The sequence below is a fragment of the Salmo trutta genome, unplaced genomic scaffold (assembly GCF_901001165.1).
Source record: "Salmo trutta unplaced genomic scaffold, fSalTru1.1, whole genome shotgun sequence".
NCBI classification, from domain to species: domain Eukaryota; kingdom Metazoa; phylum Chordata; class Actinopteri; order Salmoniformes; family Salmonidae; genus Salmo; species Salmo trutta.
The window spans coordinates 1,707,768-1,732,242 of record NW_021823237.1 but is presented as its reverse complement, the minus strand read 5'-3'; the positions used below and the strand labels follow the sequence as shown (position 1 = coordinate 1,732,242).

Below are 24,475 nucleotides of genomic sequence, written 5' to 3'. Positions count from 1 at the left end.
CTGAACTCAGGGTGGGTCCCCTGCTAGGTCCTGAACTCAGGGTGGGTCCCCTGCTAGGTCCTGAACTCAGGGTGGGTCCTGAACTCAGGGTGGGTCCTGAACTCAGGGTGGGTCCCCTGCTAGGTCCTGATCTCAGGGTGGGTCCTGAACTCAGGGTGGGTCCCCTGCTAGGTCCTGAACTCAGGGTGGGTCCTGAACTCAGGGTGGGTCCCCTGCTAGGTCCTGAACTCAGGGTGGGTCCTGAACTCAGGGTGGGTCCTGAACTCAGGGTGGGTCCCCTGCTTGGTCCTGAACTCAGGGATGTTTTTGGTGTGTTTATCATCAGCTGGTGTATGTCTGGAACACCCTGCCCTCCAGCTGTTTGTTGGTGTGTTGCAGAGGACTACCAGATAAGATAATGACTTGTTCCAGACGCTTCCTCAGGTTGTTCCTCTCAACTAACACTTTGTGTGTGTGTGTTCTCTCCCCAGTTATCCAGTTTGGTTTTGTGTGTGTGTGTTCTCTCCCCAGTTATCCAGTTTGGTTTTGTGTGTGTGTGTTCTCTCCCCAGTTATCCAGTTTGGTTTTGTGTCTCTGTTTGTGGCGTCGTTCCCTCTGGCTCCTCTCTTCGCTCTCCTCAACAACGTGATCGAGATCCGCCTCGACGCCAAGAAGTTCGTCACCGAGCTGCGACGACCGGACGCTGTCCAAGCCAAAGACATCGGTAACACGCCCTCTTCGCCAAGACGCACACGTGTCCACACACACAGATCCACACCCCTCCACTCTTCTCTCACAACTCTGTTCTCTCTCTCTCTCTCTGTAGGAATCTGGTACAACATCCTGAGTGGAATGGGAAAGTTCTCTGTCATTATCAATGTAAGTGTTAACATTGGCGCGCACACACACATTCTGAGAACACACTGTGTATTTTTGCACACTGGTGCGATAAAGGAAATATTCACCCATTTTGAATGTTATATTATTTTTGTGCATCTCCTTAGTGATTTTCTATCATTTCCCAGGGGTCATTTAAGGTTTTCATGTGTATCTGAGCTGATGCCGTTCAAGCAGGCAGAAATCCGTCCGGTAGGAAGTAGCCCTGTGATAGTCACTACACTGGAAGTTAATAGGAATATGACCTTTAGATGGTGAAAACGTCTATCATACATGTCAGATTTCAATACTGACTGATGTCGTAACTCTTCTCTCCAATGGGGCCGGGGTGATGATATGTTTGTGATGTTCCTACCTGGAGAAATGTGTCGCTCTAAGAGGAGAGCCCACCACAATGTCTCCTATTGGTCTGCCTCTTCAGTCCAGGGTGCATTGCATGGTGGGATGTCAGACTCCACTCTGCCAGGCACATTAATCTGCGGGTTGGATGTGCTGAGATTGTAGACTCCTAAATTGGTAGGGCAGTTTGTTTAGGCGATTTAACAGCTGGCTAGATACGTTACATGTTGAGATTGTCTCTGGTATTATTGTGTGCAGATATGTTTGCTTGCCAACCAGCCCATAGAGTTTCAAGTTTTATTAGTCATATGTACTGGATACATATGGTATATATCGTCCAACTAAATGCTTACTTGCAGTTTCCTTCTAGACAATGTGTTTCCTTCTAACGAAGAGACACACACAACCGCCTTGAGTTTACGCGACGCTGCCATTCTGACCTGCCGATTTGTATAGAAAGAAACAGCTAGATTTGTATTGACTGTGTACTTGTTCAGCCACGTCTCGGAGAAACATTGGATGTTCTTCATATCACGTTGATAGGATAGTCTAGAAAGGAGCTCATCCAGTTTATTCTCCTGTGATTGCACGTTGGCCAATAGAACGGAGAGTTTATTCACTGCCGACGTAGTCTCGTCAAGTATCCCACACAACAACCTCTATTACGCCGCCTTTTATTTTGGAGTCGGGGGTTGGGGTGGCGGGACACAATGCATAGTCTGGGTAGCCATTTGATTAGGGGTTCAGGAGTCTTATGGCTTGGGGGTAGAAGCTATTTAGAAGCCTCTTGGTCCTAGACTTGGTGCTCCGGTACCGCTTACCATGCAGTAGCAGAGAGAACAGTTTATGACTGAGGTGGCTGGAGTCTTTGAAAATTTTTAGGGCCTTCCTTTGACACCGCCTGGTGTGGAGGTCCTGGATGGCAGAAAGCTTGGCTCCAGTGATGTACTGGGCCGTACGCACTACCCTCTGTAGTGCCTTGAGTTCAGAGGCCGAGCAGTTGCCACACCAGGCAGTGATACAACCAGTCAGGATGCTCTCGATGTTGCAGCTGTAGAACCTTTTGAGGATCTGAGGACCCATACAAATATTTTCAGTCTCCTGACGGGGAATAGGTTTTGTCGTGCCCTCTTCACAACTGTCTTGGTGTGCTTGGACCATGTTAGTTTGTTGGTGATGTGGACACCAAGGAATTTGAAGCTCTCAACCTGCTCCACTACAGCCCTACTGATGAGAATGGGGGCGTGCTCGGTCCTCCTTTTCCTGTAGTCCACAATCATCTCCTTTGTCTTGATCACGTTGAGGGAGAGGTTGGTATCCCTTCCTGGTAATCCGTCTGGCCCAGCTGCCTTGTGAATGTTGACCTGTTTAAAGGTCTTACTCACGTCAGCTACGGAGAGCGTGATCACACAGTCGTCCAGAACAGCTGATGCTCTCATGCATGCCTCAGTGTTGCTTGCCTCGAAGCGAGCATAGAAGTGATTTAGCTCGTCTGGTAGGTTCGTGTCATTGGGCAGCTCTCGGCTGTGCTTCCCTTTGTAGTCTCTAATAGTTTGCCAGCCCTGCCACATCTGACGAGCATCGGAGCCGGTGTAGTACGATTCAATCATAGTCTTGTATTGACGCTTTGCCTGTTTGATGGCGTCATAGCGGGATTTCTTATAAGCGTCCGGGTTAGAGTCACGCTCCTTGAAGGCAGTAGTTCTACCCTTTAGTTCAGTGCGGATGTTGCCTGTAATCCATGGTTTCTGGTTGGGGTATGTACGTACAGTCACTGTGGGGACGGCGTCATCAATGCACTTATTGATAAAGCCTGTGACTGATGTGGTGTATTCCTCAATGCCATCGGAAGAATCCCAGAACATATTCCAGTCTGTGCAAAACAGTCCTGTAGCTTAGCATCTGCTTCATCTGCTCACTTCCTATTGACTGAGTAACTGGTGCTTCCTGCTTTAATATTTACTTGTAAGCAGGAATCAGGAGGATAGAATTATGGTCAGATTTGCCAAATGGAGGGCGGGGGAGAGCTTTGTATGCATCTCTGTGTGGAGGATATAGTAATCCTTCTAACCCCCCCCACCCTCCCCCCCAAAAAGATATAGATGTACTATTGTAAAGTGGTTGTTCCACTGGATATCATAAGGTGAATGCACCAATTTGTAAGTCGCTCTGGATAAGAGCGTCTGCTAAATGACGTAAATGTAAAGGTGGTCCCGAGTTGCTTTTCCCCCTCTGGTTGCACATTTAACATGCTGATAGAAATGAGGTAAGACTGATTTCAGTTTTCCTGCATTAAAGACCCCGGCTGCTAGGAGTGCCGCCTCTGGGTGGGCTTTTTCCTGTTTACTTATTTCCTTATACAGCTGACTGAATGCGGTCTTAGTGCCAGCTTCCACCTGTGGTGGTAAATAAACAGCCACGAAAAATATAGATGAAAACTCTCTTGGCAAATTGTGTGGTCTACAGCTTATCATGAGATACTCTACCTCAGGCGAGCAAAATCTAGAGACTTCCTTAGATTTCGTGCACCAGCTGTTGTTTACAAATGTACACAGATCTCCCCCCTCGTCTTACCCGGAGTGTGCTGTTTTATCTAGCCGGTGCAGCGTATATCCCGCCAGCTGAATATTATCCATGTCGACATTCAGCCACGATTCGGTGAAACATAAGATGTTACAGTTTTTGATGTCCCGTTGGTAGGATATTCGTGATCGTACCTCGTCTAATTTTTGTATAATGATTGCACGTTTGCGAGTAATATTGTTGGTAAAGGCAGATTTCCCACTCGCAGTCGGCGGATCCTTACGAGGCACCCCGCCCTGTGTCCTCTATACCTGCGTCTCTTTCTCTAACGGGGATGTCGGCCTTGTCGTGTGTCTGAAGTACATCCTGTGCGTCCTGCTTGTTGAAGAAAAAATCTTTGTCTAATCCGAGGTGAGTGATCGCTGTCCAGATATCCAGAAGCTCTTTTTTTGCCGTAAAATACGTTTGCAGAAACATTATGTACAAAATAAATAAAAAAATAACACGAGAAAAAATACATAATAACACAGTTGGTTGGGAGACCGTAAAACTTCTGCCATTTTCTTCTGGCGCCATCTTCTCACTCGGGAGCCCAATTAGCCTAGATCTCAAAGTGTAGCTTATGTGATATGTCCACACTAGTGCTGACATGAGGCAGAAAATGTAAACAAACGTTTAAATACATAAAAACAGGCTAAACGCCAGTCATGTTTGACAAATATAATGTAGGATTGTTACCATTAACTTCTAAAAGCTCGATCCTGTTGACATACTCAGGCACAATCTGAGTGGAGGCAGTCCATATTTTGAAAAGATTTAACCATAAACTTAATTGTTTAAAACCTGGAGTTTGTCATTTTATGAGGCATGTCCTACCTTGTTTCAAAATAACCTAGCCAAATAAGACCATAGAAATGTTGAGGGAATGATTTTTAGAAACACTTCCTCTGATGCCATTGAAACCGGTAGGGGCCTGAGGGCACACAGTGTGTTGTGAAATCTGTTAATGTATTGTAATGTCTTAAAATGGTATAAACTGCCTTAATGTTGCTGGACCCCAGGAAGAGTAGCTGCTGCTTTGGCAGGAGCTAATGGGGATCCATAATAAATACAAATACCAGCATTTCTATCATGTTCTATTAGTTTCCAAATCAACTTTCTTTCATTGTACAGCAGCCGAAGACATTATCCTGGTCATATCAGCAACCCATGATAGTTGTTGTATCTTTAGATCTCCCATCTTTCTACATTTCTAATGGACATTTCCATCTGTAACGTGGTTTCTTCCTGCTGCGCTTACCACGAACGGGCCAGCTGCAGTCTACAGTCTAATGGATATTTCCACGAACGGGCCAGCTGCAGTCTACAGTCTAATGGATATTTCCACATGTGCATTTTAGAACAGTGTTTTCCACAAATTGCATGTTGGAATATTTGCACTGTTCCAGGTCTACCGCCGTGTGCACATTGCTGCGCTTAAAATGTGAAGAAACAATAGTTTATCAACATTTGAAGGTAAACATTCTGATCTTTTCCATCAGCCTTATTCAGGGCAGTAGGTGAATTGGAGAGGGTGGAGTGTGGAGGGGAGGGAGGGAGGAGGTGAAGTGGAGAGGGTGGAGTGTGCCAGGGAGGGAGGAGGTGAGATGGAGAGGGGGAGTGTGTCAGGGAGGGAGGGAGGAGGTGAAGTGGAGAGGGGGAGGGAGGAGGTGAAGTGGAGAGGGTAGAGTGTGTTGGGGAGGGAGGAGGTGAAGTGGAGAGGGTGGAGTGTGTCAGGGAGGGAGGAGGTGAGATGGGGAGGGAGGAGGTGAAGTGGAGAGGGTGGAGTGTGTTGGGGAGGGAGGAGGTGAAGTGGAGAGGGGGAGGGAGGAGGTGAAGTGGAGAGGGTAGAGTGTGCCAGGGAGGGAGGAGGTGAAGTGGAGAGGGTGGAGTGTGTTGGGGAGGGAGGAGGTGAAGTGGAGAGGGGGAGGGAGGAGGTGAAGTGGAGAGGGTGGAGTGTGCCAGGGAGGGAGGAGGTGAAGTGGAGAGGGTGGAGTGTGTCAGGGAGGGAGGAGGGGGAGTGTGTTGGGGAGGGAGGAGGTGAAGTGGAGAGGGTGGAGTGTGTCAGGGAGGGAGGAGGTGAGATGGGGAGGGAGGAGGTGAAGTGGAGAGGGGGGAGTGTGTCGGAGGGAAGAGGTGATGTGGTCCCTGACTAGCCTCTCTAAGCACTTCATGATGAAGGAAGTGAGTGTTACTGCTCAGTAGTCAGTCAGTTACTTTCCTTTTCTTGGGCAGCGGGACGATAGTGGACATCTGGAAGCAGGTGGAGATAACAGCCTGAGCTAGAGGGAGTGAAAATGTTCTGAAAACACAACAGCCAGCTGGTCTGCGCATGCTTTGAGGGCACGGCTAGGTTTGGTTAGCTGTGTTTCTGTAGCTCATCACAAATGCATTCCTCTGGTCCAGGTGGGTGAGGACACGGTTAGGTTTGGTTAGCTGTGTTTCTGTAGCACATGAGATGGAGTTTGATAAACCAATAGCCACTGGATTGATGTAAATAATCCTGATATCATTCTGCCAGGTAGGCATAGGCTACTTTGTAGTTAACATTTAATAGAGAAGGTTTTTAGGGAAGCCTTTCCATCTACCAGAAGACGGTTAGGCCTGTTGTTAGCATCGCTATATTTTTCCTGCTCCTTAATTGTTTGAAACCTGGACGTTTTACTTCGTATTATGAGGCATGTGTTACGTTCCTCAAATTAGCTTATAGCCAAAATCCCACCAGAGAAACATGGAGGTCATTGTTATATGAAGACTTCCTAATATGAGCTGTCCTGTTCTATTGGTTTTCAAATCAACTTTCTTTCATAGTCCAGCAGCCAAATACACAATCCTGGTCATATCAGCAACCCATGATAGTTGTTGCATCTTTAGATCTCCCCTAACAACCCATGATAGTTGTTGCATCTTTAGATCTTCCCTAACAACCCATGATAGTTGTTGTATCTTTAGATCTCCCCTAACAACCCATGATAGTTGTTGCATCTTTAGATCTCCCCTAACAACCCATGATAGTTGTTGCATCTTTAGATCTCCCCTAACAACCCATGGTAGTTGTTGATTATCCTTGTCATATCAGCAACCCATGATAGTTGTTGCATCTTTAGATCTCCCATCTTTCTACATTTCTAATGGATATTTTAATCTGTGGTTTCTTCCTGCTGCGCTTACCACGAACGGGCCAGCTGCTTCTGGACACCGGGCGCAACCAAAAGCTTATTTGGCAGTGGGGGGAACATAAAATGAGGAACTTAGTCCCTGTTGTGTAAAGCCACATATAGCCAGTAGCTGCCTGGTGCTTTACAGTGGAGACATTTTTACCAATCAATAAAACTAATCATGGTATATTATTGGGAGGGTGAAATTGACCAGGGCCCGGCTTCCCCAAAGCATCTTAAGGCTAAGGAGCATCGTTTCCTTACCCTGCATTCATTCATGACCCTCTGAATTCATTTGTTGTGGCACAGAGGAGAACAAACCCCTTCAGGGATTTGACAGTTTTCCAGAATTTAGCCGGGTTTCCATTACAATCCGCAGGAGCGGTTACATAATAATCAGATTTAGCCTTTCTGATTTTGTCTTACACAATGATTCCCCAGTTGCTTGAAAGCTTGCTAGTCCAGGACTAAACGTGTGTTCCTGGCCTTGACCCAAGCACCATCTCTTGTATGAATAACTTCTCATAATTCCGGAGAGTACCAGGCATTCGATCTACTGTTCACCCTTTAATATCTTGAAGGGAGCATAATTATCCACAAAAGTATTGAAGACATCTGCCAAAAGGCTGAAAGCTAAATCAGGTTCATGGACGGCAGAGATACAATCAAGATCACTAAAATAAAGATCATGTAAAAAAAAAAAAGCCAGTTGACTGAAGATTTTAAAGTTCCTCTTTGTGACGACACGAGGCTTCGATTTTGGTATTATCACATCTCTAACACAAACGACTGGGCAACGGTCACTAATATCTAATGAATATTCCTCTGGTTTATTGGTTAAAATAAGATCAATCAGAGTTGACTTTAAAGGATCTGTAGTGCTGGGTCACCTGCTGGGTTAGGTTTAGATTATTACACACGTCTTTTAGATTGTCTGAAGCCTGCATTTCCCAATCATTAATTGATGTCACCCAGGATAATAACTTCTGATGTAATAAAAGAAGACAACAAACGTTTTAACTCCTCGAGTTCCCAAAAGCTTAGCCTGAGGGAGGACCCCCCAAACCAAAGCTTAGCCGAGGGAGGACCCCCCCAAACCAAAGCTTAGCCGAGGGAGGACCCCCCCAAACCAAAGCTTAGCCCAGGGAGGACCCCCCAAACCAAAGCTTAGCCTGAGGGAGGACCCCCCAAACCAAAGCTTAGCCTAGGGAGGACCCCCCAAACCAAAGCTTAGCCGAGGGAGGACCCCCCCAAACCAAAGCTTAGCTTAGGGAGGACCCCCCAAACCAAAGCTTAGCCGAGGGAGGACCCCCCCAAACCAAAGCTTAGCTTAGGGAGGACCCCCCAAACCAAAGCTTAGCCGAGGGAGGACCCCCCAAACCAAAGCTTAGCCGAGGGAGGACCCCCCCAAACCAAAGCTTAGCCGAGGGAGGACCCCCCAAACCAAAGCTTAGCCTAGGGAGGACCCCCCCAAACCAAAGCTTAGCTTAGGGAGGACCCCCCAAACCAAAGCTTAGCTTAGGGAGGACCCCCAAACCAAAGCTTAGCCTAGGGAGGACCCCCCAAACCAAAGCTTAGCTTAGGGAGGACCCCCAAACCAAAGCTTAGCTTAGGGAGGACCCCCAAACCAAAGCTTAGCTTAGGGAGGACCCCCAAACCAAAGCTTAGCCTAGGGAGGACCCCCCAAACCAAAGCTTAGCCGAGGGAGGACCCCCCCAAACCAAAGCTTAGCCGAGGGAGGACCCCCCCAAACCAAAGCTTAGCCGAGGGAGGACCCCCCCAAACCAAAGCTTAGCCGAGGGAGGATGGTAGAACCCTATAACAGGTATGGATACATTTCTCCCCCAAACAAATGCAGCATTTTAACTAATAGCTCTGGGTGAGCAGACCACAGTGGGCTTCTCTTTTCAGCTAACAATACCAGATCTAAGAGTTGAGTTCAAACGAATGGATAAACGATTACAACTGACAACAACCCTGGCAGTACAGACCACAGTTCGACAATAATGCTTAGAAAGTATGAGAGGTATTACCTGAGCAGTTTATAATTTATTTTATGTAACCTTTTTTTAACTAGGCAAGTCAGTTTTAAGAACAAATTCTTATTTTACAATGGCGGCCTACCCCGGCCAAACCCTCCCCTAACCCAGACGATGCTGGACCAATTGTGCGCCTCCCTATGGGACTCCCGATCACGTCCGGTTGTGATACAGCCCAGGATCGAACCAGGGTCTGTAGTGATGCTTTTAGCACTGAGATGCAGTGCCTTAGACCGCTGCGCCACTCAGGAGCGGTGCTTGGACTGTCTCTCTTAGTCAATATCTTAACGCGGCCTTGAAATGTGAAGAGAGGCTCCAGGCTACTAGATGGTTCGGGTGGAGTCCGTCTCTGTAGAGCATCTTTTGCTTCCAAGAAGTGTCGCAATTCTCAAAAGTTATGCCAACAGAGTGGCAGTAGTCTATAAGCCAGATGGGATGTGCTAAGAGGCTGGTGAACGTTCTGCAGCCTGGTGAACGTTCTGCAGCCTGGTGAACGTTCTGCAGCCTGGTGAACGTTCTGCAGCCTGGTGAACATTCTGCAGCCTGGTGAACGTTCTGCAGCCATGTGAACGTTCTGCAGCCTGGTGAACGTTCTGCAGCCTGGTGAACGTTCGGCAGCCATGTGAACGTTGGGCAGCCATGTGAACGTTCGGCAGCCATGTGAACGTTCTGCAGCCATGTGAACGTTCTGCTGCCATGTGAACGTTCTGCAGCCATGTGAACGTTCTGCAGCCATGTGAACGTTCTGCAGCCATGTGAACGTTCTGCAGCCATGTGAACGTTCTGCAGCCAGGGGAACGTTCTGCAGCCATGTGAACGTTCTGCAGCCATGCGAACGTTCTGCAGCCATGCGAACGTTCTGCAGCCATGCGAACGTTCTGCAGCCATGCGAACGTTCTGCAGCCTGGGGAACATTCTGCAGCCTGACAGAAGGTTCACTAGGCTCTTAGAACTTAATACCTATCTTAAAGCCCAGTGACGGCACGGGGCCAGAGAGAACCGGCTGCTTTTCAGAGCCTTTTAGGGTGTTGCTCATCCTAGATCCTGATCCAGCCAGACATCATCCTCAAATCATCTTGTAAATGGATCAACCAGATAATCCCCCCAAATATTTAGTGCTACACGAGATAACATCCTCTAAAATGTCTCTCTGTTTGACGGGATGAGGTAATGTCCTCTGTAACTGTCTCTCTGTTTGACGTGATGAGATAATGTCCTCTGTCTCTCTGTTTGACGTGATGAGATAATGTCCTCTGTAACTGTCTCTCTGTTTGATGGGATGAGATAATGTCCTCTGTAAATGTCTCTCTGTTTGACGTGATGAGATAATGTCCTCTGTAAATGTCTCTCTGTTTTGACGTGGTGAGATAATGTCCTCTGTCTCTCTGTTTGACGTGATGAGATAATGTCCTCTCTAATATGTCTCTCTGTTTGACGTGATGAGATAATGTCCTCTGTAATATGTCTCTCTGTTTGACGTGATGAGATAATGTCCTCTGTAACTGTCTCTCTGTTTGATGTGATGAGATAATGTCCTCTGTAATATGTCTCTCTGTTTGACGTGGTGAGATAATGTCCTCTAATGTCTCTCTGTTTGACGTGATGAGATAATGTCCTCTGTAATATGTCTCTCTGTTTGACGTGATGAGATAATGTCCTCTGTAAATGTCTCTCTGTTTGACGTGATGAGATAATGTCCTCTGTAATATGTCTCTCTGTTTGACGTGATGAGGTAATGTCCTCTGTAATATGTCTCTCTGTTTGACGTGATGAGATAATGTCCTCTGTAAATGTCTCTCTGTTTGACGTGATGAGATAATGTCCTCTAATATGTTTCTCTGTTTAACGTGATGAGATAATGTCCTCTGTAAATGTCTCTCTGTTTAACGTGATGAGATAATGTCCTCTGTAATATGTCTCTCTGTTTGACGTGATGAGATAATGTCCTCTGTAATATGTCTCTCTGTTTTGTCATAATGTCCTCTGTAATATGTCTCACGTGATGAGATAATGTCCTCTGTAATGTCTCTCTGTTTGACGTGATGAGATAATGTCCTCTAATGTCTCTCTGTTTGACGTGATGAGATAATGTCCTCTGTAATGTCTCTCTGTTTGACGTGATGAGGTAATGTCCTCTGTAATGTCTCTCTGTTTGACGTGATGAGATAATGTCCTCTGTAATATGTCTCTCTGTTTGACGTGATGAGATAATGTCCTCTGTAATATGTCTCTCTGTTTGACGTGATTAGGTAATGTCCTCTGTAATATGTCTCTCTGTTTGACGTGATGAGATAATGTCCTCTGTAAATGTCTCTCTGTTTGACGTGATGAGATAATGTCCTCTAATATGTCTCTCTGTTTAACGTGATGAGATAATGTCTTCTGTAAATGTCTCTCTGTTTAACGTGATGAGATAATGTCCTCTGTAATATGTCTCTCTGTTTGACGTGATGAGATAATGTCCTCTGTAATATGTCTCTCTGTTTTGTCGTGATGAGATAATGTCCTCTGTAATATGTCTCACGTGATGAGATAATGTCCTCTGTAATGTCTCTCTGTTTGACGTGATGAGATAATGTCCTCTAATGTCTCTCTGTTTGACGTGATGAGATAATGTCCTCTGTAATATGTCTCTCTGTTTGACGTGATGAGATAATGTCCTCTGTAATATGTCTCTCTGTTTGACGTGATTAGGTAATGTCCTCTGTAATATGTCTCTCTGTTTGACGTGATGAGATAATGTCCTCTGTAAATGTCTCTCTGTTTGACGTGATGAGATAATGTCCTCTAATATGTCTCTCTGTTTAACGTGATGAGATAATGTCTTCTGTAAATGTCTCTCTGTTTAACGTGATGAGATAATGTCCTCTGTAATATGTCTCTCTGTTTGACGTGATGAGATAATGTCCTCTGTAATATGTCTCTCTGTTTTGTCGTGATGAGATAATGTCCTCTGTAATATGTCTCACGTGATGAGATAATGTCCTCTGTAATGTCTCTCTGTTTGACGTGATGAGATAATGTCCTCTAATGTCTCTCTGTTTGACGTGATGAGATAATGTCCTCTGTAAATGTCTCTCTGTTTGACGTGATGAGATAATGTCCTCTGTAATATGTCTCTCTGTTTGACGTGATGAGATAATGTCCTCTGTCTCTCTGTTTGACGTGATGAGATAATGTCCTCTGTAATATGTCTCTCTGTTTGACGTGATGAGATAATGTCCTCTGTAATATGTCTCTCTGTTTGACGTGATGAGATAATGTCCTCTGTAATATGTCTCTCTGTTTGACGTGATGAGATAATGTCCTCTGTCTCTCTGTTTGACGTGATGAGATAATGTCCTCTAATATGTCTCTCTGTTTAACGTGATGAGATAATGTCTTCTGTAAATGTCTCTCTGTTTAACGTGATGAGATAATGTCCTCTGTAATATGTCTCTCTGTTTGACGTGATGAGATAATGTCCTCTGTAATATGTCTCTCTGTTTTGTCGTGATGAGATAATGTCCTCTGTAATATGTCTCACGTGATGAGATAATGTCCTCTGTAATGTCTCTCTGTTTGACGTGATGAGATAATGTCCTCTAATGTCTCTCTGTTTGACGTGATGAGATAATGTCCTCTGTAAATGTCTCTCTGTTTGACGTGATGAGATAATGTCCTCTGTAATATGTCTCTCTGTTTGACGTGATGAGATAATGTCCTCTGTCTCTCTGTTTGACGTGATGAGATAATGTCCTCTGTAATATGTCTCTCTGTTTGACGTGATGAGATAATGTCCTCTGTAATATGTCTCTCTGTTTGACGTGATGAGATAATGTCCTCTGTAAATGTCTCTCTGTTTGACGTGATGAGATAATGTCCTCTAATGTCTCTCTGTTTGACGTGATGAGATAATGTCCTCTGTAAATGTCTCTCTGTTTGACGTGATGAGATAATGTCCTCTAATGTCTCTCTGTTTGACGTGATGAGATAATGTCCTCTGTAAATGTCTCTCTGTTTGACGTGATGAGATAGCCTTCCCTGTAGCTCAGTTGGTAGAGCATGGTGTTTGCATCACCAGGGTTGTGGGTTCGATTCCCACAGGGGGCCAGCACAGGAAAAAAAAAAAATGTATGAAATTGTATGAAATGTATGCATTCACTACTGTAAGTCGCTCTGGATAAGAGCGTCTGCTAAATGACTAAAATGTAAATGTAAAAATGTAAATAATGTCCTCTGTAATATGTCTCTCTGTTTGACGTGATGAGATAATGTCCTCTAATGTCTCTCTGTTTGACGTGATGAGATAATGTGTAGTAATGGAGACCGGAGTGATATTCAGTCAGAATAATGTTGGCTTTATGTGGATTGTTTTTGCTGCTGTAAACCTTTAAAACAACAGTGTGTGATGTCATGGGCTGTAAGCCCCTGGCAGTTTAATATAGAGCAGATTTATATGGTCACGTCAGGGAGAGACCATAAGACACTATCTGCCTTCAGGGACCAGCTTCTCCCTGGGAACCACCTCCACACACCACACACACATATATATGTGTGTGTATATATAGCCTGTTAGCATGTATCTTGATAGCATTTAAACCTGTTAGCATGTGGCCTGTGAGCGAGTGTGTAGGTGGTTCCCAGGTAGACTAACACGGCTAACAGGCTTAAATGCTATCAGGCTACATGCTAACAGGCTGAAATGCTATCAGGCTACATGCTAACAGGCTTAAATGCTATCAGGATACGTGCTAGCAGGCTTAAATGCTATCAGGATACGTGCTAGCAGGCTATATATACACACACACATGATGACCCCTGACAGAACCCATCTGGATTCTCTGGAGTTAGTTTTCATTATGACCGAGGTTGTCATGGAGATGATGTTCCTGTCGCTGTAAACATGTTACAGTGGTGTGGACGTTGTCATGGTGATGATAGCCTTCCCTGTGGCTCAGCTGGTAGAGCATGGTGTGTGCAACGCCAGGGTTGTGGGTTCGATTCCCACGGGGGGCCAGTACAAATTTTTTTTTTTTTAAATGCATGAAATGAAATGTATGTATTCACTACTGTAAGTCGCTCTGGATAAGAGCGTCTGCTAAATGACTAAAATGTAAAATGTAAATGATATTCCAGGCTTTTTAATACAGAGGTGTTAGTGACTGGGTTGGCTACTTGTGGCTCTGTAGCAATCAAATCAAATCAAATGTATTTATATAGCCCTTCTTACATCAGCTGATATCTCAAAGTGCTGTACAGAAACCCAGCCTAAAACCCCAAACAGCAAGCAATGCAGGTGTAGAAGGTCCATTTCCCTGCTTTTGAGAGGAGACTTCCAGCAATGATGCTGCCACTAACCTGGCTAGCAGGCTACATGCTTTCAGGCTAACAGGCTACATGCTAACAGGCTTAAATGCTCACAGGATACAGGCTACATGTCAACAGGCTTAAATGCCAAACAGGCTACATGCCAAACAGGCTACATGCCAAACAGGCTACATGCTAACAGGCTAAGAAGCTAACCTGCTAACAGGCTTAAATGCTCACAGGATACAGGCTACATGTCAACAGGCTACATGCCAAACAGGCTACATGCTAACAGGCTACTTAAAAGGGATACTGTGAGATCTCGACATTGAGGTTGTTTTTCTACTTACCCAGAGTCCGATGGACTCATGGATACCATTTTCATTTCTCTGCATGCAGTTTGGAGATCATTGAAGTTAGCATCTCGTTAGCTTAGCACAATTGCTGGAAGTCTCCTCTCAAAAGCAGGGAAATGGACCATCTAACTACTCCAAAGCTGGGTGATTGGTCATTTATAGTCTTACAAAGCTATACATAGTAATCAATATTTTATAAAGTCGAACATTTTACTGGTAATTATAAAAAAAAAGAGATTCTATCCACTTCCTCATTTTGTCCCGAGGCTCCCGAGTGGCACAGCGGTCTAAGGCACTGCATCTCAGTGCTAAAGGTGTCACTACAGACCCTGGTTCGATTCCAGGTTGTATCACAACCGGCCGTGATTGGGAGTCCCATAGGACAATTGGCCCAGCGTCGTTAGGGTTTGGCCGGGGTAGGCTGTCATTGTAAAAAAAAAAAATATTCTGAACTGACTTGCCTAGTTAATTAAAGTATTGTTGTTGCATAGAGCTGTATAGAGATCCCAACGTTGCATAGAGCTGTATAGAGATCCCAACGTTGCATAGAGCTGTATAGAGATCCCAACGTTGCATAGAGCTGTATAGAGATCCCAACGTTGCATAGAGCTGTATAGAGATCCCAACGTTGCATAGAGCTGTATAGAGATCCCGACGTTGCATAGAGCTGTATAGAGATCCCAACGTTGCATAGAGCTGTATAGAGATCACAACGTTGCATAGAGCTGTATAGAGATCCCAGCGTTGTATCTGTGTCGTTGTAGTGTCTGTGAGTGCCATTGAGACAGACACAACTTTGCGATCACGCTGAGACATAAAAATGGCATCCATGAGTTTGTCTAATTCTGGGTAAGTAGAAAAAGCTCCTAAATGTCAATCTCACAGTCTCCCCTTTTTTAATGTGCTCTCTCTCTCTCTTTCTCTCTCTCTGTCTCTCGCTCTCTCTCTTTCTCTTTCTCTCTCTCTCTGTCTCTCATCTCATCTTTCTCCTCTCTCTCTTCTCTCTCTCTCGTCTCTCCTACTCTCTCTCTCTCTCTTCTCTCTCTTTCATCTCTTTCCTCTCTCTCCTCTCTCTCTCTCTCCTCTCTCTGTTCCTCTCTCATCTCTCTCTCTCTCCGTCTCTCTCTCTCTCTCTCTGTCTCCCCCTCTCTCTCTCTCCCCCTCTCTCTCTCTCTCCGCCAGGCGTTTGTGATCTCGTTTACCTCAGACTTCATTCCCAGGCTGGTGTACCAGTACATGTACAGTCAGACGGGCACCATGCACGGCTTCATAGACCACACCCTGTCTCACTTCAACGTGTCCAACTTCCGACCTGACAACGCCCCCACTTCCTCATCCCTCCCTGAGATCACCGTGTGCAGGTTAGCACCACGCCTCATACACACGCTGTTGTCTGTCCTGCTACCTCTCTCTCCTGCTACCTCTCTCTCCTGCTACCTCTCTCTCCTGCTACCTCTCTCTCCTGCTACCTCTCTCTCTCAGACCTGGCAACGCCCCCACCTCCTCGTCCCTCCCTGAGATCACCGTCTGCAGGTTAGTACCACGCCTCATACACACGCTGTCGTCTCTCCTTCCGTTGAAGCCTCCGTGCAGAGGACCGCTGGTAGTCAGGAGATTGGTAGTACAGTGGGCGCCCTGATTGGTGTCACCTCGTTAGTACGGTGGGCGCCCTGATTGGTGTCACCTCGTTAGTACGGTGGGCGCCCTGATTGGTGTCACCTCGTTAGTACGGTGGGCGCCCTGATTGGTGTCACCTCGTTAGTACGGTGGGGCGCCCTGATTGGTGTCACCCTCGTTAGTACGGTGGGCGCCCTGATTGGTGTCACCTCGTTAGTACGGTGGGCGCCCCGATTAGTTGTCAACTAACTCCTTTAGTTGTATTGATAGATGTGGAGGGTTAACTTTAGTTGTCTTGATAGATGTGGAGGGTTAACTTTAGTTGTCTTGATAGATGTGGAGGGTTAACTTTAGTTGTCTTGATAGATGTGGAGGGTTAACTCCTTTAGTTGTATTGATAGATGTGGAGGGTTAACTCCTTTAGTTGTCTTGATAGATGTGGAGGGTTAACTCCTTTAGTTGACTTGATAGATGTGGAGGGTTAACTCCTTTAGTTGTCTGGATAGATGTGGAGGGTTAACTCCTTTAGTTGTATTGATAGATGTGGAGGGTTAACTTTAGTTGTCTTGATAGATGTGGAGGGTTAACTTTAGTTGACTTGATAGATGTGGAGGGTCTAGACCTTTAGTTGTCTTGATAGATGTGGAGGGTTTAACTCCTTTAGTTGTCTTGATAGATGTGGAGGGTCTAGACCTTTAGTTGTCTTGATAGATGTGGAGGGTTTAACTCCTTTAGTTGTCTTGATAGATGTGGAGGGTCTAGACCTTTAGTTGTCTTGATAGATGTGGAGGGTCTAGACCTTTAGTTGTCTTGATAGATGTGGAGGGTCTAGACCTTTAGTTGTCTGGATAGATGTGGAGGGTTAACTCCTTTAGTTGACTTGATAGATGTGGAGGGTCTAGACCTTTAGTTGTCTTGATAGATGTGGAGGGTTTAACTCCTTTAGTTGTCTTGATAGATGTGGAGGGTTTAACTCCTTTAGTTGTCTTGATAGATGTGGAGGGTCGACTCCTTTAGTTGTCTTGATAGATGTGGAGGGTCTAGACCTTTAGTTGTCTTGATAGATGTGGAGGGTCTAGACCTTTAGTTGTCTGGATAGATGTGGAGGGTTAACTCCTTTAGTTGTCTTGATAGATGTGGAGGGTTTAACTCCTTTAGTTGTCTGGATAGATGTGGAGGGTCTAGACCTTTAGTTGTCTGGATAGATGTGGAGGGTTTAACTCCTTTAGTTGTCTTGATAGATGTGGAGGGTTTAACTCCTTTAGTTGTCTGGATAGATGTGGAGGGTTAACACCTTTAGTTGACTTGATAGATGTGGAGGGTTAACTCCTTTAGTTGACTTGATAGATGTGGAGGGTCTAGACCTTTAGTTGTCTTGATAGATGTGGAGGGTCTAGACCTTTAGTTGTCTTGATAGATGTGGAGGGTTAACTCCTTTAGTTGTCTTGATAGATGTGGAGGGTTAACTCCTTTAATTGTCTTGATAGATGTGGAGGGTTTAACTCCTTTAGTTGTCTTGATAGATGTGGAGGGTTAACTCCTTTAGTTGTCTTGATAGATGTGGAGGGTTAACTCCTTTAGTTAACTCTCCCTATTTGATTTCCAAAAAGCAACCCTTTATCTGATCTTCCCTGTTTTTCATTTTGCTTCACTTTTTGGTTTGCTTCCTGTCTTGAAGTTTGGTGTGGGTTTGTCTTTTGTTGGCCTTTAAGTGGGCAAATTTAGTGGGTCTCATGGTGGGTGTCCTGTAGGTCCGAGTTGTTGTTGCTAGTGGACAGCCCCTGGAGTGTCTTTCAGAACCCGTCCGAAAACCCCACCTGATTTGTTTTGTTTGTTGTCAGTGGCTCTTCGTTAGTTCCCCCTTCTGTTTTGTTTGTTGTCAGTGGCTCTTCGTTAGTTCCCCCTTCTGTTTTGTTTGTTGTCAGTGGCTCTTCGTTAGTTCCCCCTTCTGTTTTGGTTGTTGTCAGTGGCTCTTCGTTAGTTCCCCCTTCTGTTTTGTTTGTTGTCAGTGGCTCTTCGTTAGTTCCCCCTTCTGTTTTGTTTGTTGTCAGTGGCTCTTCGTTAGTTCCCCCTTCTGTTTTGGTTGTTGTCAGTGGCTCTTCGTTAGTTCCCCCTTCTGTTTGAGAGACGATTATTGGTTTTCTTCTTGGGGAACGTAACAGGTTGGACTGACATTATAGTCTGGTGCTTAAGGATCCATGGTGCTGCCAAGCTGTCAATCAGTCTGCTACTTCTCTCTCCTGCTACCCCTCTCTCTCCTGCTACCTCTCTATAATGCTACCCCTCTCTCCTGCTACCCCTCTCTCTCCTGCTACCTCTCTATAATGCTACCCCTCTCTCCTGCTACCCCTCTCTCTCCTTCTATCTCTCTCTCCTGCTACCTCTCTATGCTGCTACCCCTCTCTCTCCTGCCACCCCTCTCTCTCCTGCTACACCTCTCTCTCCTGCTACATCTCTCTCCTGCTACCTCTCTCTCTCCTTCTACCTCTCTCTCCTGCTACCTCTCTCTCCTGCTACCCCTCTCTCTCCTGCTACCCCTCTCTCTCCTGCTACCCCTCTCTCCTGCTACCTCTCTATGCTGCTACCCCTCTCTCTCCTGCTACCTCTCTCTCTCTCTCCTGCTACCTCTCTCTCTCTCCTGCTACCTCTCTCTCTCTCTCCTGCTACCTCTCTCTCTCCTGCTACCTCTCTCTCTCCTGCTACACCTCTCTCTCCTGCTACACCTCTCTCTCCTGCTACCCCTCTCTCTCCTGCTACCTCTTTCTCCTGCTACCTCTCTCTCTCCTGCTACCTTTCTGTCCTGCTACCCCTCTCTCTCCTGCTACCTCTCTCTCTCCTTCTACCTCTCTCTCCTGCTACCTCTCTCTCCTGCTACCCCTCTCTCTCCTGCTACCCCTCTCTCTCCTGCTACCCCTCTCTCTCCTGCTACCTATCTCTCTCCTGCTACCTCTCTCTCCTGCTACCTCTCGCTCCTGCTACCTCTCTATGCTGCTACCTCTCTATGCTGCTACCCCTCTCTCTCCTGCTACCTCTCTATGCTGCTACCTGTCTCTCCTGCTACCTGTCTCTCCTGCTACCTGTCTCTCCTGCTACCTCTCTCTCTCCTGCTACGTCTCTCTCTCCTGCTACCTCTCTCTCCTGCTACGTCTCTCTCTCCTGCTACCCCTCTCTCTCCTGCTACCCCTCTCTCTCCTGCTACCCCTCTCTCTCCTGCTACCCCTCTCTCTCCTGTTACACCTCTCTCTCCTGCTACCCCCCTCTCTCCTGCTACCTCTCTCTCTCCTGCTACCCCTCTCTCTCCTTCTACCCCTCTCTCTCCTGCTACCCCTCTCTCTCCTGCTACCCCTCTCTCTCCTGCTACCCCTCTCTCTCCTTCTACCTCTCTCTCTCCTGCTACCTCTCTCTCTCCTGCTAGCTCTCTCTCTCTCCTGCTACCCCTCTCTCTCCTGCTAGCTCTCTCTCTCTCCTGCTACACCTCTCTCTCCTGCTACCCCTCTCTCTCCTGCTACCTCTCTATGCTGCTACCCCTCTCTCTCCTGCTACCCCTCTCTCTCCTTCTACTTCTCTCTCCTGCTACCTCTCTCTCCTGCTACCTCTCTATGCTGCTACCCCTCTCTCTCCTGCTACCTCTCTCTCCTGCTACCTGTCTCTCCTGCTACCTCTCTCTCTCCTGCTACCCCTCTCTCTCCTGCTACCTCTCTCTCTGCTCCTACGTCTCTCTCTGCTCCTACGTCTCTCTCTCCTGCTACCTCTCTCTCTCCTGCTACCCCTCTCTCTCTTGCTACCCGTCTCTCTCCTTCTACCTCTCTCTCTCCTGCTACCCCGGCCTCTCATCTTCTGCCTTAGCTACCTGGCTCTCTCTTCTACCTCTCTCTCGTCCTGCTACCTGTCCTCTTCCTGCTACCTCTCTCTCCTCCTGCTAACCCCTCTCATCTCCTGCTACGGCCTCTCCTCTCACTCCTGCTACCTCTCTCTCCTCCTGCTACCTCTCTCTCTCCTGCTACCCCCCCCTCTCTCCTGCTACCCCTCTCCCTACGTCTCTCGTCTCCTGCTAACCGTCTCTTCTCGGCCTGCTACCCCTCTCTCCTCCTGTTACCCCTCTCTCCTCCTGCTATCCCCTCTCTCCTCGACTCTTACTCACCTCTCTCTCCTGCTACCCCTCTCTCTCCTGCTACACCCCTCTCTCTCCATGCTACCCCTCTCTCTCCTTCTAACATCTCTCTCGCCTGTCTACCACTCTACCCCTCTCTCTCATCTAACCTCTCCTCTCTCCTGTCTACCACCCCTCTCCTTCTCACCTCGCCTACCCTCTAGTCTCTTCCTGCTACCCCTCTCATCTCCTTCGTACCTCGCCTCTCTCCTGCTACCCCCCTCTCTCCTCCTGCTACCCCAGCTCTCTCTCTGCTACCCCTCTCTCTCCCGCTACCCCTCTCTCTCCTTCTACCTCTCTCTCTCCTGCTACCTCTCTCTCTCCTGCTAGCTCTCTCTCTCTCCTGCTACCCCTCTCTCTCCTTCTACCTGTCTCTCTAGTCATCAGTGTTGTTTGCCCAGTTAACACAAGAGTGTATGTCCAACTCTAATACTCCTACAGCCATGTTCCTAACTCTCTGTCTTTAAATCATTAGCTAAATGGCATAACCCTATAACCCTGCAGGTCTGTTAGGAACTCCTGTTACATAACCGTAGAGGCAGAACCCTACGGCCCTGTTGGTGTTAAAATCCTTCTAACCCAACACAGAGGCTGTTACTGTCTGTTTGACCGGGACCCTACAGGTCTGTTGGTGTTAAAATCCTTCAAACCAAACACAGAGGCTGTTACTGTCTGTCTGACCGGGACCCTGCAGGTCTGTTGGTGTTAAAATCCTCCGAACACAACACAGAGGCTGTTACTGTCTGTCTGACCGGGACCCTGCAGGTCTGTTGGGGATTCTGTTATGTAACGGTACTGTTAAGACCGTCTGTTTATTAAAACACACGTCACTTTATTAAGACTACAGGAATGTCCCTCCAGTGTTAAAGCGTGACTAATGAGCCATTCCCAGAAAACACTATATTTGTGTCATGAATGAAAATGTTTATTAAAGAAAGAGAGACTATTCAGTAAGGACAGATCATTGTCTTCCTCGGGGGGGTGGGGCTGGGTGGGGCAGGACAGATGGAGGGAGAGATGCCGTCTTCCTGGGGGGGACAGGGTGGGGACAGGACGGATGGAGGGAGAGATGCCATCTTCCTGGGGGGGGTGGATGGAGGGAGAGATGCCATCTTCCTGGGGGGGACAGGGTGGATGGAGGGAGAGATGCCATCTTCCGGGGGGGTGGATGGAGGGAGAGATGCCATCTTCCTGGGGGGGGACAGGGTGGATGGAGGGAGAGATGCCATCTTCCTGGGGGGGGGGGGCAGGGTGGATGGAGGGAGAGATGCCATCTTCCTGGGGGGGGGGGCAGGGTGGATGGAGGGAGAGATGCTATCTTCCTGGGGGGGTGGACTGAGTGGACAAAACATTAAGAACCCCTTCCTCATATGGAGTTGCTCCCCCCCCTTCAGCCCTCAGAACAGCCTCATTTCGTTGGGACATGGACTCTACAAGGTGTCGAAAGCATTCCACAGGGATGCTGGTCCATCTTGACTCCAATGCTTCCCACAGTTGTGTCCACGCTCTAGCAACATGCTCTACCAACATGCTCTACCAACACGCTCTACCAACATGCTCTACCAACATGCTCTACCAACACGCTCTACCAACACGCTCTACCAACACGCTCTACCAACACGCTCTACCAACATGCTCTAGCAACATGCTCTACCAACAAGCTCTACCAACACGCTCTACCAACACGCTCTAGCAACATGCTCTACCAACATGCTCTACCAACACGCTCTAGCAACATGCTCTACCAACATGCTCTACCAACACGCTCTACCAACACGCTCTACCAACACGCTCTACCAACACGCTCTACCAACACGCTCTAGCAACATGCTCTACCAACAAGCTCTACCAACACGCTCTACCAACACGCTCTACCAACACGCTCTACCAACACGCTCTACCAACACGCTCTACCAACATGCTCTAGCAACATACTCTAGCAACATGCTCCACCAACATGCTCTAGCAACATGCTCTAACAACACGCTCTACCAACATGCTCTACCAACATGCTCTAGCAACACGCTCTACCAACATGCTCTACCAACGTGCTCTACCAACATGCTCTAGCAACACGCTGTAGGAACACGCTCTACCAACACGCTCTACCAACACGCTCCAGCAACATGCTCTACCAACACGCTCTACCAACACGCTCTACCAACACGCTCCAGCAACATGCTCTACCAACACGCTCTACCAACACGCTCTACCAACACGCTCTACCAACATGCTCTACCAACACGCTCTACCAACACGCTCTACCAACATGCTCTACCAACATGCTCTACCAACATGCTCTACCAACATGCTCTACCAACATGCTCTACCAACACGCTCTACCAACACGCTCTACCAACACGCTCTACCAACATGCTCTACCAACACGCTCTACCAACTGAGCCACACAGGACCACATACTGTGGTTCTGCTGGTTCTGCTTAAACATACTGGGCTGGGGAACTAGAGAAGCTGGGGGCTTTATCAGGAGGGGGGATGTTATCAGGCGTGGACCACGTTTTCTGGCAAAGGGGCTCGCTTGGAAATTGGCTGCGTGTGTGTGTGTGTGTGTGTGTGTGTGCGTGTGCGTGTGCGTGTGCGTGTGTGTGTGTGTGAGGGAGGGAGGGAGGGGGGGAGGGGGGGGGGAGGGAGGGAGGGGTGGGAATGGGCTGAACCTTGTTTTATTTTGCTGCTTTGAGCTCCGTTCCCCAGAGATACTAGTGGAAATCAGTCAAACTTCCTCTGGTACCGTCACGCACTCATCTAGAGGAAATACAGTGATCTCCAGAAGTATGGGGACAGTGACCTGTTTTGGTTGTTCTGGCTCTGTACTCCAGCACTTTGAGTTTAAAATGATACAGTGACTATGAGGTTAAAGTGTAGACTGTCAGCTTTAATTTGAGGGTATTTTCATCCACATCAGGGGAACCGTTTTAGAAATGACAGACAAAGTATTAGGACAAATTCACTAATGTGTATTGAAGTAGTCAAACGTTTAGTATTCAAGTCCCATATTCCTAGCACGCAATGATTATATCAAGCTTGTGACTTTACAAACTTGTTGGATGCATTTGCTGTTTGATTTTGTTGTATTCCAGATAATTTTGTGTCCAATTAGAAATGTATGGTAAATAATGTATTGTGTCATTTTGGAGTCACTTTTATTGTAAATAAGAATAGAAAATGTTTCTAAACACTTCTACATTAATGTGGACGTTACGTTGATTATGGATAATCCTGAATGAATCGTGAATAATTACGAGTGAGAAAGACACAAAGATCATAACTCCAAGACATGCTAACCTCTCACCATTACAATTACAGGGGAGGTTAGCATACCTCCAAGACATGCTAACCTCTCACCATTACAATAACAGGGGAGGTTAGCATACCTCCACGACATGCTAACCTCTCACCATTACAATAACAGGGGAGGTTAGCATACCTCCAAGACATGCTAACCTCTCACCATTACAATTACAGGGGAGGTTAGCATACCTCCAAGACATGCTAACCTCTCACCATTACAATAACAGGGGAGGTTAGCATACCTCCACGACATGCTAACCTCTCACCATTACAATAACAGGGGAGGTTAGCATACCTCCAAGACATGCTAACCTCTCACCATTACAATTACAGGGGAGGTTAGCATACCTCCAAGACATGCTAATCTCTCACCATTACAATTACAGGGGAGGTTATCATACCTCCAAGACATGCTAACCTCTCACCATTACAATTACAGGGGAGGTTAGCATACCTCCAAGACATGCTAACCTCTCACCATTACAATTACAGGGGAGGTTAGCATACCTCCAAGACATGCTAACCTCTCACCATTACAATTACAGGGGAGGTTAGCATACCTCCACGACATGCTAACCTCTCACCATTACAATAACAAGGGAGGTTAGCATACCTCCAAGACATGCTAACCTCTCACCATTACAATAAAGGGGAGGTTAGCATTTTATATCATACCCCCCAAGACATGCTAACCTCTCACCATTACAATAACAGGGGAGGTTAGCATTTTATATCATACCCCCAATACATGCTAACCTCTCACCATTACAATAACAGGGG

At 46.9% G+C, this 24,475-nt stretch overlaps 1 protein-coding gene across 1 annotated transcript in view; it reads left to right on the top strand.

Annotated features, from left to right (window-relative positions):
* The window catches only part of LOC115189787 (anoctamin-1), a 115,106-nt gene that overhangs the window by 78,930 nt on the left and 11,701 nt on the right, over window positions 1-24,475 (top strand). The window contains exons 22-24 of the mRNA XM_029748304.1: window positions 551-703; window positions 806-858; window positions 15,802-15,980. Of these exons, the coding sequence (XP_029604164.1) occupies window positions 551-703; window positions 806-858; window positions 15,802-15,980 (385 nt within the window). The remainder of the gene's footprint in view (window positions 1-550; window positions 704-805; window positions 859-15,801; window positions 15,981-24,475) is intronic.